Source organism: Mastomys coucha, unplaced genomic scaffold (assembly GCF_008632895.1).
Source record: "Mastomys coucha isolate ucsf_1 unplaced genomic scaffold, UCSF_Mcou_1 pScaffold16, whole genome shotgun sequence".
Classification (NCBI taxonomy): Eukaryota; Metazoa; Chordata; class Mammalia; order Rodentia; family Muridae; genus Mastomys; species Mastomys coucha.
The window spans coordinates 38,642,469-38,656,500 of NW_022196898.1; the positions used below are offsets into that span (position 1 = coordinate 38,642,469).

Here is a 14,032-nt window from a genome sequence, read left to right on the forward strand (position 1 = left end):
TAAAAGGTGAGATGATGGTCACATGGGAATTGAAGAACCCCAGGGTCAGATATCACAATAGTGATTGGGACGGTAAAATCCCCAGTCGTGACTGGTGAGGAACAGAAGCCCAGTGACTGTAGCCCTTAGGAGAGTCAGGAAGGCTATGAGCCATGTCAGAGACATCACCTCATGTACTGCCCCCCATCTCATGGCCTCTATCACCACTGCTCCCCAGCAGGGTGTTCATGACAAGGAGTCCCTGGATGCTGCCTCTGGTGGTCCCTGAGGAAGGTGAGAGGACCACTGGTGGTGGTGATTAGACCCTGCCTGTCTCCATGTCCAGGTGATCCTGGATGCCAACTGAAGAGGGAGGACCACCTGCCATTTTTAGATGGCAACTCTCTGACTTCCCTGTAACCAAATTCTGGTCCTCCAGGGTTGTGGCTAACAGTACCTCACTGAGGCCCTCTTACCACATGGAGATGGCTCCTGCTGCTACACTCCTCCCTCAGCTGGAAGGAGGTGCACTTCATTCATTCATCCACGTGACAGGGTTTTAGATTAAAGGGGCTGCGCTATGTGGTGGAGAGCCTGACTCACTCAGATGGCTGATCTCACACACCCCAAGTCCTGTTTTTCTCCCTACTTTCAGGATTGTGTTCATTTGTTTCTAGAGTACCATTTGCTTATGTTTCTAGTTTTACACTTGTTTGTTCATTTATGGCATGTAATGGTGCGTGGGCCATCCTGCATATGCCGTGATCAGAGGAAGGTCACTTCTCTTCCGTCATTTGGATCTCCAAAGCACCAAGTCTGTGGCAAGTGCCCTTGCCCATTGAGCTACTTTTTAGCTGTGTTTTCTAGTTTTAGGAGAGCAGTTATAGGGGTGAGTGGAAAGGTGTTCTCCCCTCCACCCCCAGCCCCAACTCCTAATATCCTGTCACAAAGGAAAGAGTTAAGTTGCTGGAGGTCTTACTGAGGTGTCTGAAATTGTGTTCCCTGATGAGCTTCCAAGCAGTAGCCAGTAGTGAACTAAAGTCACCCTAGTGAGAACATAGGGCACAGCTCAGCTACCCCACCTGTTAGGAAGCAGGAATAGTCTCCCTAGGCACAAACTGTAGGGATCATAGACTCATGTGTAGCTCTGACTCAAGCTGTCTTCCGTGTTGCCTTCTGCAGGGGTGTTCCCTCACCAGACATGGTCCTACTCGGACCCTAGCTCTGAGCATAGCAAGTGGAGATACTCGCAGCCACATGGGCCGGAGTCTTACCCTAGGAGTTTCCAGCTTCAGCAGATAGAGTTTCTCAAAGGGCGGCTCCCAGAAGCACCCTTGATTGGAACACAGACCCAGTCACTGCCGCCATTCCTCCCAGGACCCTGGCCAAGATTCCCAGGGCCACCTGCCCAAGACAAGCAACTGGAAATCTGGGGGTTCCCCAGGAGTGTAACTCTCAGAAATCAGGGATTCCACATAGAATCCCCACTTCATCCTCCACACAGCAGGCGTCCACCATGGAGAGGTGCTGACGGGCTTTGCTCACACTTCCAGGAGCTGAGCATCAGTCAGAGTCCTGAGCAGAAGGTCCTAAACCGCCTGGAAGAGCTTGGTGAGGGGAAGGCCACCACTGCCCACGTGCTAGCCAGAGAGCTCAGGACTCCCAAAAAGGATATCAATCGTATATTGTACTCCCTGGAAAGGAAGGGGAAGCTGCATAGAGGAACGGGGAAACCTCCTTCGTGGAGCCTTGTGCCCTTGAATCAGGCTTGGACTCAGCCCCCTAGAGCTGTGCATCCAGATAGTTCTATCAAGGAAGTCCCTAGAGGAGAGCCTGGTTTGGATAGTGAGGACAGAGACCCTGCTTCTGACTTAGAGGGACCTTCTGAGCCTCTTGACATGGCTGAAATCAAAGAGAAGATCTGTGACTATCTGTTCAATGTATCAAACTCCTCTGCCCTGAACCTGGCTAAGAACATTGGCCTCACCAAGGCCCGAGATGTGAACGCAGTGCTGATTGACTTGGAAAGGCAAGGCGATGTCTACAGGCAAGGGGCCACTCCTCCCATCTGGTACTTGACGGACAAGAAGCGTGAGAGGCTGCAGATGAAGAGAAGTACGCATAGTGCTCCTGCAGCTACCCCAGCAGCTGTCCCAGAGGCCTCTAGAAGCCCCTCCTTTCCTGCCTGCCACCCACCCACATCAGGTGCCTCAAGCAGCACAGCAACCTCCAAGAGAGTGGAAAATGGGCAGGAGCCTGTGATGAAGTATGAAAGTAGGCACGAGGCCAGGGGACCCATGAGGCTGCGGCCTCACACATATCACAATGGCCCCTCTAGAGCAGGGTATGTTGCCTCTGAAAATGGCCAGTGGGCCACAGATGACATCCCAGATAACTTGAATAGTATCCGCACAGCACCAGGTGAGTTTCGAGCCATCATGGAGATGCCCTCCTTCTACAGCCCTACCTTGCCACGGTGTTCACCCTACAAGAAGCTAACTGAGTGCCAGCTGAAGAACCCTGTCAGCGGGTTGTTAGAGTATGCTCAGTTCACTAGTCAGACCTGTGATTTCAACCTCATAGAGCAGAGTGGACCGTCCCATGAACCTCGGTAAGAGACTACCCAGGAACCCTGCCTAGTGTGAGCCAGACACTCTGGCTCTTGCACTGTCTTGGTTTACTTGTGAGGGGTGTCCTTAGTGGCTCCTGTCTTTGCCTTCTTGCCTTTCCACCTAATCATCCTTGATTGGTCCTTTCTCTAAATGCTAATCAGGGATGAGAGACCTCAGGGTAGCCAGAATCCTGGCTGAGCAAGGGAGAATGATTGTCTTGGCTTGAAATGAACCTCCACAGAGATGACTAGCACTCATGCCCCCACGTCTACCTTCCAAGGCAAGAGGTAACAGACTTGACTTCTGTGCCAATCACAGCCAAACTGAAGCTCCTGAGAGGAGTCTAGGGACAGGTGGGCTAGGTGGGCTGGCAGGTAGAATTACAGCCTCTTGCTAGACAGTGGCATATGCACTCCCACCCCAGCCTCGGCTGGGAGGGCAAGGCAGGGGGGAGTCAAGCGCAGCTGCCTGCCTGTCTTACTATGGTGGTACTTCGAGTTTTATACCTTCCTCTGCACAGGTAGATGGGCTGTACTTGCTGCTGCTGCTATTGCTGAGCCAAGAAGTCAGAGGTTCCCTCGCTCAGGCAGCTGGCCAGACTTTACACTGTCAGTGGTTCCCAACCTTCCAAAGGCTGTGATCCTTTAGTACAGTTCTCATGTGCTGACCCCCCTCCAGCATAAAATTATTTTCGTTGCTACTTTATAACTGTAATTTTGCTACTGTTGTGAATTGTAATGTAAATATCTAATATGCAGGATATCTGATGTATGATCCCTGAGAAAGGGTTGTTTGATGGCCAAAGGGGTTGAGAACCATTGCACTATGAGATTACACACACCAGGTGACAGACTGAGGAAGATAGGTGGCCCCAGGAAGGGGCTACTGAAGGGCCTGTCAGATGACTGAAGCTACTGGGGCCAAGCGGCTGCAAGTTGTAGCTAGAGAGACAGAATAAACTAAATTCATTCCTTACTGACAGGAACACTGGCCAGTGGCACTGTTGACTGATCGCACTGTGCTGCACGGGCCATGCCACTCATGTAGAGGTCAGGGACAACTTTCCTGAGAATGTTCTCCTTCTGCCATGGGTTCCCAAGCTGGAACTTAGGTTGTCAAGCCTGAGCAACAAGGTGCTTTATCCATTGAGCCACGTCAAAAGTTCAGGGCAATAGAATCTTACGTGCCTGCTGTTATCTGTGTTGCTCAGGCTTGTCTCAGATGTCACTGATGGGTGAGTGGCACAGAACTGTATTAGTCAGGGTGGTTTCCAGGGGGTCAGGGTTTCCCAGCAGTAACCAGTTTCTTCATACCTTCCTTCATGATACCAAGTTATTAAACTGGCAGAGCCAGGGCTTGTTTCGGTTTCTGCTAGGGGCTAGCATTCTTTATTTTCTCACTGCCACCCCTCCAGAGAGTTGAGGGAAAGCTGTGGGATTTGCTGTTAATCATTCTTTGGGTTTCAGCTATAAAGAACACAGATGCTGCCAGGTGTGGTGGCTCATGCCCATAATCCCAATTTTCAGGGAACTGAGGTAGAGTTGAGAGCACTAGGTTTAGCCTGTGCTATTAAATTGTAAGATTATGCCTCAAAAGAAGGAAAATGAAAAACAAGACATAGTTAGGTGTCACTTGTTTTGGAAGACCTAGGAAGTAAGAGATTTGATTTGACTTCTTTCTCTGAATGAAATAAAAATCCAGCTTGAGTAAAGAGCTTAAGGCATTTCAACTCTTGAGCAAAGGAGACTGAGGCGAGGGCCAGAGGCCTAGGACAAGTGTTATGGTTTTCATCCCAGCCCTGGGACAGACCTGGGTACAGCCCTGTACAAGCAGTCTAAGGACAGATTACTACAGTGACATGGGGCATACTACCCACCTAAGCAGTGGGACTTCAGAGGTAGCTCTTTACCCACTCCTCTGCTCTCCTTAGCTCTCCCCTCTTAGCACCTAGCTGACCTCTGCCACAAGGCATGCGTCTGCTATGAGCCTCTGGAAAATGTGAAAAGGAGCAGTATATAACACCTTTGATGCCTTTTAGGACCTCCATGGAGGAGGCCAAGCCTCACTGTTATGGTAGGGTAAGGGTCTGTCCATCCATCTCTTGTGCACTTTATTTTTTTCATTTTTAAGAAATGACAGGGAGCCAGCATGTCTGTAATCCCAGCAGTTGAGAAGCTGAGTCAGGGGGATGTCTAGTTCAAGGCAAGCCTGGGCTGCAGGGCAAAACCCTGTCTCAAAAACAGATGGGCCAGCAAGGTGGCTCCAGAGGGACAAACACATGCCCCCAAGCTTGACAACTTGAGCTCCGTCCTCTGAACCCATGTAGTGAGAGGAAAGAGCTGGCTCCCACAAGCTGTCTCTGACTTGCACACATTTGCACACGCATAATAAATTTTTAAAAAGATACCACTGGGTGTGGTGGTGCACACTTTTTAATACCAATACACAGGAGCTAGAGTCAGGAGGACCTCTTGAGTTTGAGGCCACCCTGGTCTTCATATTGAGCTTCAGGACAACCAGGGCTCTGTAGAGATCCTGAAAGGTACTCAGTATATAGCAGAACATTGTGGGGTAGAGATCCCTTTAGAATGAGCAGAGGGATGACCCAACCTGGTGTTCATACATCTAATCCCTTTCCACCAAGATTTAAATTCCAGGTCGTCATCAATGGTCGGGAGTTTCCCCCAGCTGAGGCTGGCAGCAAGAAAGTGGCCAAGCAGGACGCAGCGGTGAAAGCCATGGCAATTCTGCTTCGGGAAGCCAAAGCCAAAGACAGTGGACAACCAGAAGACTTGTCCCACTGTCCCATGGAGGAAGACTCAGAGAAGGTGGGTGATCTTCCCCGGGGAAGGTAACCCTTGGCATTTGTGTATCAGGGTTTGACAGACTCTGGAAGCTGTCCTGCCTCAAATAGTCCACACTCTTCTGAGGTAGCACCCCTTCTCTCCCTCATAGCCAACCCCTCTCTGCCTGTAATACTCTGATTATATTTGCAGAATGTCAGAGTTGAAAGGACCATATATTAGTCAGTGTTCTCTGGAGGAACAGAACTTATAGAACTTATAATTGAAAGAGGGTTTCTTAGATTGGTACATGGTATAGCCAGAGTCATCTAGTGAGCTGAGGGGCTGAACCCTGGGAGTTGCTGAGTGCCTCCCTCGGCCTCCCAGCCTGGTACTGAAAGCCTGAGTTGTTCCTGGAGAGATAGATGCTCTAATGCCCAAAGAAGCTGATTCTAATATCAGGGAGGGAGTCAGCAGCAGTAACAACACAGAGGAACTCCTTGGTGAAACACGCAGGAAAACAGAGCGGTCGTTGCCCTTATCCTTTTATCTGGGCTGCCAACATTTAAGGTTGGTTTCCCCATATCAGTGAAACAATCAGGACAATCTCTCAGACATGCCCACAAGCCAATCTGATACAGACAGCACCTCACTGGGGCTTCTTCCCTGTGGTTCTGAGCTGTGTCAGATTGCCAATTAAAACGAGCCATCACCAACCTTGGATCCACTCTCCTCTCTTAGCTGAAACTCCACAGCGTCTCCTTTGGAAGGCCCCTCCTTACATTCAGTTGTCTAAAAGAAGTTCTTAGCTGGGCAAGGTGACCCTATTGTAATTGCTACACTTGGCAGACTGAGGTGGGAGTATCTCCTTGGGGTCAAGGCCAGCCTGTGCTCTAGAGGCAAATATTGTTTCCAAAAATCAGGAAGGGGAGCTAAAGTCTCAGCCTCCTCATCTCCTTCGGCTGTGTTTGAATTGGCAAGTGTTCTTTGTGTCTGTGTTTTGTCTTATGCTTTCTCCTTCGCTTTTCTCCAGCCAGCAGAGTCCCAGGCCCCCAGCTCCTCGGCAACCTCCTTATTCTCTGGGAAGAGCCCAGTTACTACACTGCTTGAGTGCATGCACAAACTAGGGAACTCCTGTGAATTTCGTCTCCTGTCCAAAGAAGGCCCTGCTCACGACCCCAAGTATGTCTATGCCTTCTGTGTGGTGTCTTCTGTGGAGGTCTTCCCCAAAGTAGGAAAGACATTTCCCACTGCAGCATCAGAGATGAGAAGGCTGTCCCCTGTGGTCTCTTGCTACAGTCTGGAAAGGGGCCTTTGGGGCCTGGATGCTGCTATGAAGCAGAGAATCTGGGATTAGGAGTTTGAAGGGATAGTGGGCTAGGTAGGGTCACAATGTGGACCATGTGGTGGGACACAGAGGTGTAGGACCTGGACTTGCTTTAGCAGCTCTCTACTTGAGGGCTCTGTGCACATAATTGTTCACAGCAGGCTTCCTGGAGACGGTGAGACTTGGTTGTTGGCCCTTGCATGTTGAGGGTTTAGCTGGTCAGGAGACACTGAGGGCAGGAGATGGGTGGAGTACTGGCTCTCCCAGGCCAGAATAACTGCAGGAGGTGGAGGGTGGCAGCCTGACCAGGGCGAGGCAGCCCCTCTCCACCCAGCCCTTGTGATCTTTTGCCCTCGTTTCCTCTAAGGTTCCAGTACTGTGTAGCAGTAGGAGCCCAGACTTTCCCCACTGTGAGTGCCCCCAGCAAGAAAGTAGCAAAACAGATGGCCGCAGAGGAAGCCATGAAAGCTCTGCAAGAGGAGGCAGCCAATTCAGCCGATGACCAGGTGGGGCAGTATCCTGCTCAACTTACAGGCTATTTTTTTACAATGTGGGCAAATAGGGTTGTCTTTGAGTGCCTCTGAGTTTTCTGACATATTACTGGTTCCTCTTTGACTAATTTCTCCTTAGTCTGGAGGTGCAAACACAGACTCTCTTGATGAATCTATGGCTCCCAACAAGATCAGGAGGATTGGTGAGCTCGTCAGGTACCTGAACACCAACCCCGTGGGCGGCTTGTTGGAGTACGCCCGATCTCATGGCTTTGCTGCTGAGTTCAAGCTCATTGACCAGTCTGGACCTCCTCACGAACCCAAGTGAGTACCTCAGTCCTGGCTATACCCATGTGACACAGGCCGAGAGGGGCTGTGACCTTAGGGACAGAATCGATGCACACTAACTGTGAGTAACAAGAGGGCAAATTGTCTGCATGGTGTAATGAAGGCATTAGGCCAGCCATCTTGAGAATCCAGTCACTATTCCACTAAGTGTGAGCCTTTTAGTTTTATGAGCTAATTTTAGTTTCATACAAAAATCATTCAGATGGTTGGAAAAGTATGCCTTGGGAAGTTTAATTTCTATCCCTTCAAGTACCCTCCTGGGCACTGGGCTGGGTGAACCTGCTTCATTCATCATGGAAGTAAATACATGCACTGACCTGGGGTTCACCCAGAAGTACCGTCTGGGAGAACTAGCTGGCTTGCTTGCTTGCTTATTAGCTAGTTAGTTAGCTTGTTTGTGTTTGTTTTATGTGTGTTTGCATGAATATCACCATGTGTATGCAGTCCCTGAGGAGGCCAGAAAAGGGTGCTGAAAGCCTTAGAACTGAAGTTACAGACCAGTTGTGAGCAACAGACCAGTTGTGAGCCAACATGTAGATAATGGGAGTTGAACCCAGGTCCTTTGGAAGATTGGGTAGTGGTCTGAACTCTTAGCTGGAGCTATCTCTCCAGCTCCCTTTAGAGAGCTTTCTAGATCACCCTATATGCTGTTTTATTTTTATTTTTCTTAGTCTTACTGTGTAATAGGCTAGCCTTGAACTGTCTATCCTCTTACTCAGCCTCCCAGGTGCTGGGATTACACAGCAGCACCGTCACCTCAGTTTAATCAGATTTTCCACATTCAGCAGTAAGTCATGGGGAAGTGCAGTGGAAGAAGTCACCCTCCCACAGAACAACCAGACTAAAAAGGAAACATAGAAAGTAATACAGAGCATGTGAGTGTATAGTAAGTTAATACTAGTCGAAGATGGAGAAAGCAGGTGCACTATTTGGTACACACCACATATGTATGTGTATGGGTATAGCCAAACCCCAGGCTTGTTCCAACTAAGCAAATATTCAACTAAGCTGCACCCCATCTCATGAAAGTCTATTAAAATAGTTCCCCAAATTATGCTTCATGCTTCAAATAATGTTAGTAAGAAATCACCAATAGAATTTATTTTGGAACGACAAACTTTGATTCTGAGTCCAAAAATAAATCTTTAAGGATATCTCAGAGGGACCAGGTGAGGTAGAGCACGACTTTAATTTAAACCCAGCCCTTGGGAGGCAGAGGCAGGCAGAACTCTTGAGTTCCTCGCCTGTGTAGGGAGTCCTAGGACAGCCAAAGCTAGTAGAGATATTCTGTCTCAATAATTAAAGTGAATAGCTAGGAAAATTCTGGAAAAGAGAAGTAATAAGTGTAGTGACCCTAGCAGGCGTTGAAACAGTGGGAACTGTGGATAGACAGGCACAGCACAGGAGCCAGGGGGAGTGTCTGGAAGAGACAGGTAACAGGTGACCTGCCTCTTCTGCCTGCCTCCTTTCCTGCACTTCAATCCCAAATCCAAGATTTAGATGGACAATAAATGAAATCACAGAGAAGACAGGGATGTTTCTAAGATCTTCTATAAAACAAAGTAATAAAGGAAAAAGTCCTGGAAAAATTGATCCAGAGTAGAAGGACCACCTAGGGAAAAATATACAATAACCCCAGGACTAAATTATTTAAAATATATAGGTTCTGAAGAACTCTTTCATAAAATAAGCAATAAACAAAGTATGGCACCTATATGTTCATAGAGGAACATTTTATTAATACACAAAAAGGTATTCAGCAGTACTTAGCACTTGTGTGTGGAGCCCCTTTTGTCAGTGTAGCCTGCAGTCACTAAGGAAGTGTGAGGTTACATTTGCTGTCTTGTGGAAGGTCTGGACTGCCCTGAGTAAGGATCTGCTGGGGCCCAGCTTGACTCCCTCAGGGAAGGGCTTCTACCAGGAAGTGATGCTTGAAAATCACTTTAAGATGGCTGAGAGGAAACACGGATTGTAGGACAGGACAGGCAGCCTGTAGCCATTGAAACAACATCTTTTGACTTAATGAAGTGGAGACTGAATTTAAGTGCATCCGAATTTAATTCTCAGCATCACCCCTCACACATACAGTTGTGTCTGTACTGAACATATGCAGATGTTTATTATTCCCTGAACCAGCTAAGCTAACAACTTCTTACACAGTGCATCCACTATGTCCTGTAGTGTAAGGAACTAGAGACGATGTAGGCACATAGCAGAGTACGCAAGCTTATTTGCAAACACCATGTCATTTTATATCAAGGACTTGAGTGCTCAGAGATTTTGGTGTCCTCGGGGAGTCCTAGAACCATCACCCATGGACACCAAGGGACAGCTGTCCATCTACTCCTGTGGGGAGGGTAGATCTAGTAAAAGGACTGAGAGATGGTCTGGCGGGTGAGCAGGAAGTGAGGTGAGGGTGAACCTGGTACCAGCTGCATCAGCGGCACTTGAACAGCCCACAGGGCCTGCCTTGTAGATTATCTGAGCTTTAGCAGAAAAGCAGTAATAAGTCACTGCTGGTCTGAGTAGAGCACGGGCTGTCCTCTTACCACCCGTTGTCCCTTATTAGCACTTTCCACTAAATTCTGTTTTCTACTTTGAGAGATGCCTCAGATTTCCAGCGAAGTCACTGTTAGCCTTGCTTCCCAGTTCAGAAAACAAGAAATACTCGCTCTTCCCCAGACCAGGTCACCTGCCTACCTGGAATCTGTCGGGAGTTATGGAGGGAGCATTCTTCCTCCTAGCTCAGGGCCCGGTCCCCTCCCCTTATGTTCTTGAGGACTGGTTGTTTCCTCATCTCCTTTCTCCTCCTTGCCTCTCCCCTGAAACCTGTCTTGGCCTATTGACCTCGGCCTGTACACCAAACCCTTTCCCATCTTTGAGAGGCTCTGTCTGAACTGTGTTTCCCTACATGCTCTACCCAGCAGCATCCCTGCTGCTCCAGACACAGACATCTCAGAAGGACCGTTTCTACTTCCTGTTGTACTTTCTTTACTCCCTCTGAGGGCTGGAGAGGAGGCTCGGCAGTTAAGAGTGCAGGCTGTTCCTGCAGAGGACCCCAGTTCCCAGAACCCACAGCAGCTCAAAACCACTTGTCACTCCAGCTCCTAGGGGATCCAGCATGCTCTTCTGGCCTTCCAAAGCACTGTCAGACGTGCATACACAATTTAAAAATAAAATCTCGAGTGTCTCTGCTAAATGTAAATGTAATTCCTGAATGACCAAAATCTGCAAAGGAAACCAGCAGGTCCTTGTGTTTGCAAGAGCAGCCTCATACATAGTGAAACCAGCCCTTCCCACACAGCTTGGCCGGCAGGGTCCTCTGCTGCTTGTCTTCATTCTCTCTTTCATCCCAAAGGTTTGTTTACCAAGCAAAAGTTGGGGGCCGCTGGTTTCCAGCCGTGTGTGCACACAGCAAGAAACAGGGCAAGCAAGATGCAGCGGATGCAGCCCTCCGTGTCTTGATCGGGGAGAGCGAGAAGGCAGAGCAGTTGGGTTTCGCAGAGGTAACCCCAGTAACAGGGGCCAGTCTCAGAAGAACTATGCTACTCCTTTCCAGGTCCCCAGATGCACATCCAAAGACAGTTAAGACATCTGCTTTTGGTGCTCTCTTTCTTGGGCATGGTGGGGTTCTGCTTGCTCCTCCCCGGGAGGATTTGGCTCTTTTACATAATATTCCTAGGCTTCAGTCCTGGTCTCAGTAGAGTGCATGTCTGGGGTGTGGGATGGGGAAAGATGGCTCTGCTGCCAACTGACGTGCAGTGGACCCGGCAGGGCTCTGGTGCTGACACTGCTCCTGTCCCCGCCCGCCCGCAGCTTCCTCTCACTGGCAGCACCTTCCATGACCAGATGGCCATGCTGAGCCACAGGTGCTTCAATGCCCTGACCAACAGTTTCCAGCCCTCCCTGCTCGGCCGCAAGATCCTGGCTGCCATCATTATGAAGAGAAATGCTGAGGACATGGGTGTTGTCGTGAGCTTGGGGACAGGTGAGTGAGTAGTCCCTGAGACATTGGCCTCTTGATACCCACAAGCAGGTCCTTGTCACCCTCCCTGGAGTCATAGTGAGCAAAAACAAGATGGAGGCAGAAGCCTCCGTATAGATGAGTATCTTCAGAGTTGCTGATGTGACACTCAGAGAACATCTGGGAGTTGGAGTGTTAAGATGTTTTCTTAGTGAATGCTTAACAGGTAAATCCAGCATAAATCTTGCAGTCTTTGAAGTCTGAGGTTCTGGCCCTTGGCATTTCAGTTAAGGACTAGTTTCTGTTTGTGTTATAGCCGCTGCCCGCTCAGACTTGGAATGAGCTTTTGGTTTGAGTGGGGTCTGGTTTGACTTGGAGACTTTGTTTTATTTTGAGGCAGGAGTTCAGTGCTTCAGCCTATCAGATGCTGAGACAGGGATACATACTGTGCCGCCGGGGTGTCCCTGTTCCCTAATCTAAAGATAGCAGAGCCCAGAATCTGTCAGCTCAAGGCCATTTCTGCCTTACGCTTCACCTGCTTTACCAGCACTTGGGTTACTCCAGTTCTGTTTTGATGGCCTTCCCAGGGAATCGCTGTGTGAAAGGGGACTCTCTCAGCCTAAAGGGAGAGACAGTCAATGACTGCCATGCCGAAATCATCTCCCGGAGGGGCTTCATCAGGTAAGCAAGATGGGCCGAGCCATTTGGCCCATTGTGGGGCAGGGTGGCCCTCCCAGCCCCAAGTCCACTCATCTCCCTGAAAGCCCAGCAGGTTGGTGTCAGTCTGTTGGGCCTGTGGTTCAGTCAGTCCCTTACTAAAGTGACCTGAGTCCTTATCCTTGAATGTAGCAACTCTCCCTCCATCTGAGGACCTGTGCATAGCCCCTATCCTGACCAGCTTTCTGCTCTGGTTCACTTTAATTTATGAAGGGCAAGAGTCAGGGAGAAGCAGCAGCTCACCCTCTGAGGCCCTGATTCAGTTTATTCTGCCTGGAATCATGTGGCTGCCCCAAAGCCTGATACCTTTTAGGGTTTGCAGAGGTCTGCTGTAGGGAACTTCCCAGTCCCTCTTCACCTGACAAGCTGAAAGCTGTGTACCGTGGTTGGAAGCCTTTCTTACCTTGGCTCAGAGGGCAGAGCATATGGAGGTGTGGTCTGCTCTGCCCAGACTCCAGCTGCCTCCGAGCCAGCTTTCTTCTCGTAGGTTTCTCTACAGTGAACTGATGAAGTACAACCACCACACTGCCAAGAACAGCATATTTGAGCTGGCCAGGGGAGGAGAGAAGCTGCAGATAAAAAAGACGGTTTCTTTTCATCTCTACATCAGGTCTGCACCCCTGGCTTGGCTGTCCATTCCTCTAGCTCCAACCCCTGACCTTGTACTGTAGCCTCACCTGCCTGTGTCCGAGGTGCATGCCCAGATGGCAAGGGCATCCCTGCTGCCCAGTACCCATACAGGCTTAAGAAAATGTCCCTGGCATTGATGGCTAATGGTTTCAAGACCCATGAGGCTGGAGTTCTAACTAATGTGATTGTTTGGCAGCACGGCGCCATGTGGAGATGGAGCCCTCTTTGACAAATCCTGCAGTGACCGAGCTGTGGAAAGCACAGAGTCCCGCCATTACCCTGTTTTTGAAAATCCCAAACAAGGCAAGCTTCGCACCAAGGTGGAGAATGGTGAGTGATAGGTGGACTTCCTTCCAACTCACAAAGGTTCCTCAAGTCCGCCAGTGGAGAGTATGGCGGCACATACTCGAGGGGTGTCAGCTTCCTTGTGTCTGTAGCCTGGGAGAGCTGGGTGTCTCCAGGCTGGTTAGGAGCCCCATGTGCCCCGAGAGCTCTAGGGAGAGTCCACTGAAAATATAACGAGAGCCACACTGTGCATTGGCCATGGAAGGGGCTGTGCAGAAATGAAGACGGATGAGAGGCAGGCTTCACTGAGCTGGTCCTCACTGAGAGACGTCCTGCTGTGCTGTCTCTTCTGTCTCCCAGTGCCCAGTCACATCACTCCTATCCCTTCTCACTTCGGTGTCATCCAGGTGGTCCTCAGACACTATCTTGTCCTTTCTCTTCCTGCTAAACAAACACTCTAAAAGTGTGAACACAGTCACCGTACAACCCGTGCTCCACTCCTACACAGTCACCCAGGGAGGAAAGGTGTATGTGCGCCGAAACACATGGGCAGGAGTGCTTGTAGTAACATTAGTCACAGTGGCCGGGGTGGAGAGAACACGGGTAATCATTCCTGGATAAATGAAGTGTTATATCCATATGATGGAATAGTGCCTGCCATAGAGAGGAATGGAGTCCTGAGACCTGGCACAGCATGGACCCTGAAAAACATGCTGAAAGACAAGTCACAGAAGAACGTGTCATAGGGTTTCATGTCCCTAGACACAGAATGTGACCTTGACTTACTAGTGTAAAAGACTTCTTTGTGAGGTGACACTCTGCTCCAGAGCTGCTTATAATGGTAGAACACGCATGAAGGCACTTGTTGGTTGTATGTTTTAAGTGGGTGAGTTATG

The 14,032-nt window shown here is 49.5% G+C and overlaps 1 protein-coding gene across 5 annotated transcripts in view; it reads left to right on the forward strand.

Annotated features, from left to right (window-relative positions):
- Positions 1-14,032, forward strand: part of Adar (adenosine deaminase RNA specific) — a 38,753-nt gene that overhangs the window by 19,839 nt on the left and 4,882 nt on the right. For 4 of the 5 annotated variants that reach the window (XM_031374536.1, XM_031374535.1, XM_031374537.1 and 1 more), the window contains 10 exons: positions 1,162-2,590; positions 5,236-5,419; positions 6,408-6,556; positions 7,069-7,207; positions 7,332-7,516; positions 10,899-11,124; positions 11,357-11,528; positions 12,092-12,185; positions 12,709-12,831; positions 13,048-13,181. In XM_031374536.1, the coding sequence (XP_031230396.1) occupies positions 1,878-2,590; positions 5,236-5,419; positions 6,408-6,556; positions 7,069-7,207; positions 7,332-7,516; positions 10,899-11,124; positions 11,357-11,528; positions 12,092-12,185; positions 12,709-12,831; positions 13,048-13,181 (2,119 nt within the window). In that variant the 5' untranslated portion in view covers positions 1,162-1,877. The remainder of the gene's footprint in view (positions 1-1,161; positions 2,591-5,235; positions 5,420-6,407; positions 6,557-7,068; positions 7,208-7,331; positions 7,517-10,898; positions 11,125-11,356; positions 11,529-12,091; positions 12,186-12,708; positions 12,832-13,047; positions 13,182-14,032) is intronic. The other variant, XM_031374534.1, reaches the window with a different exon arrangement.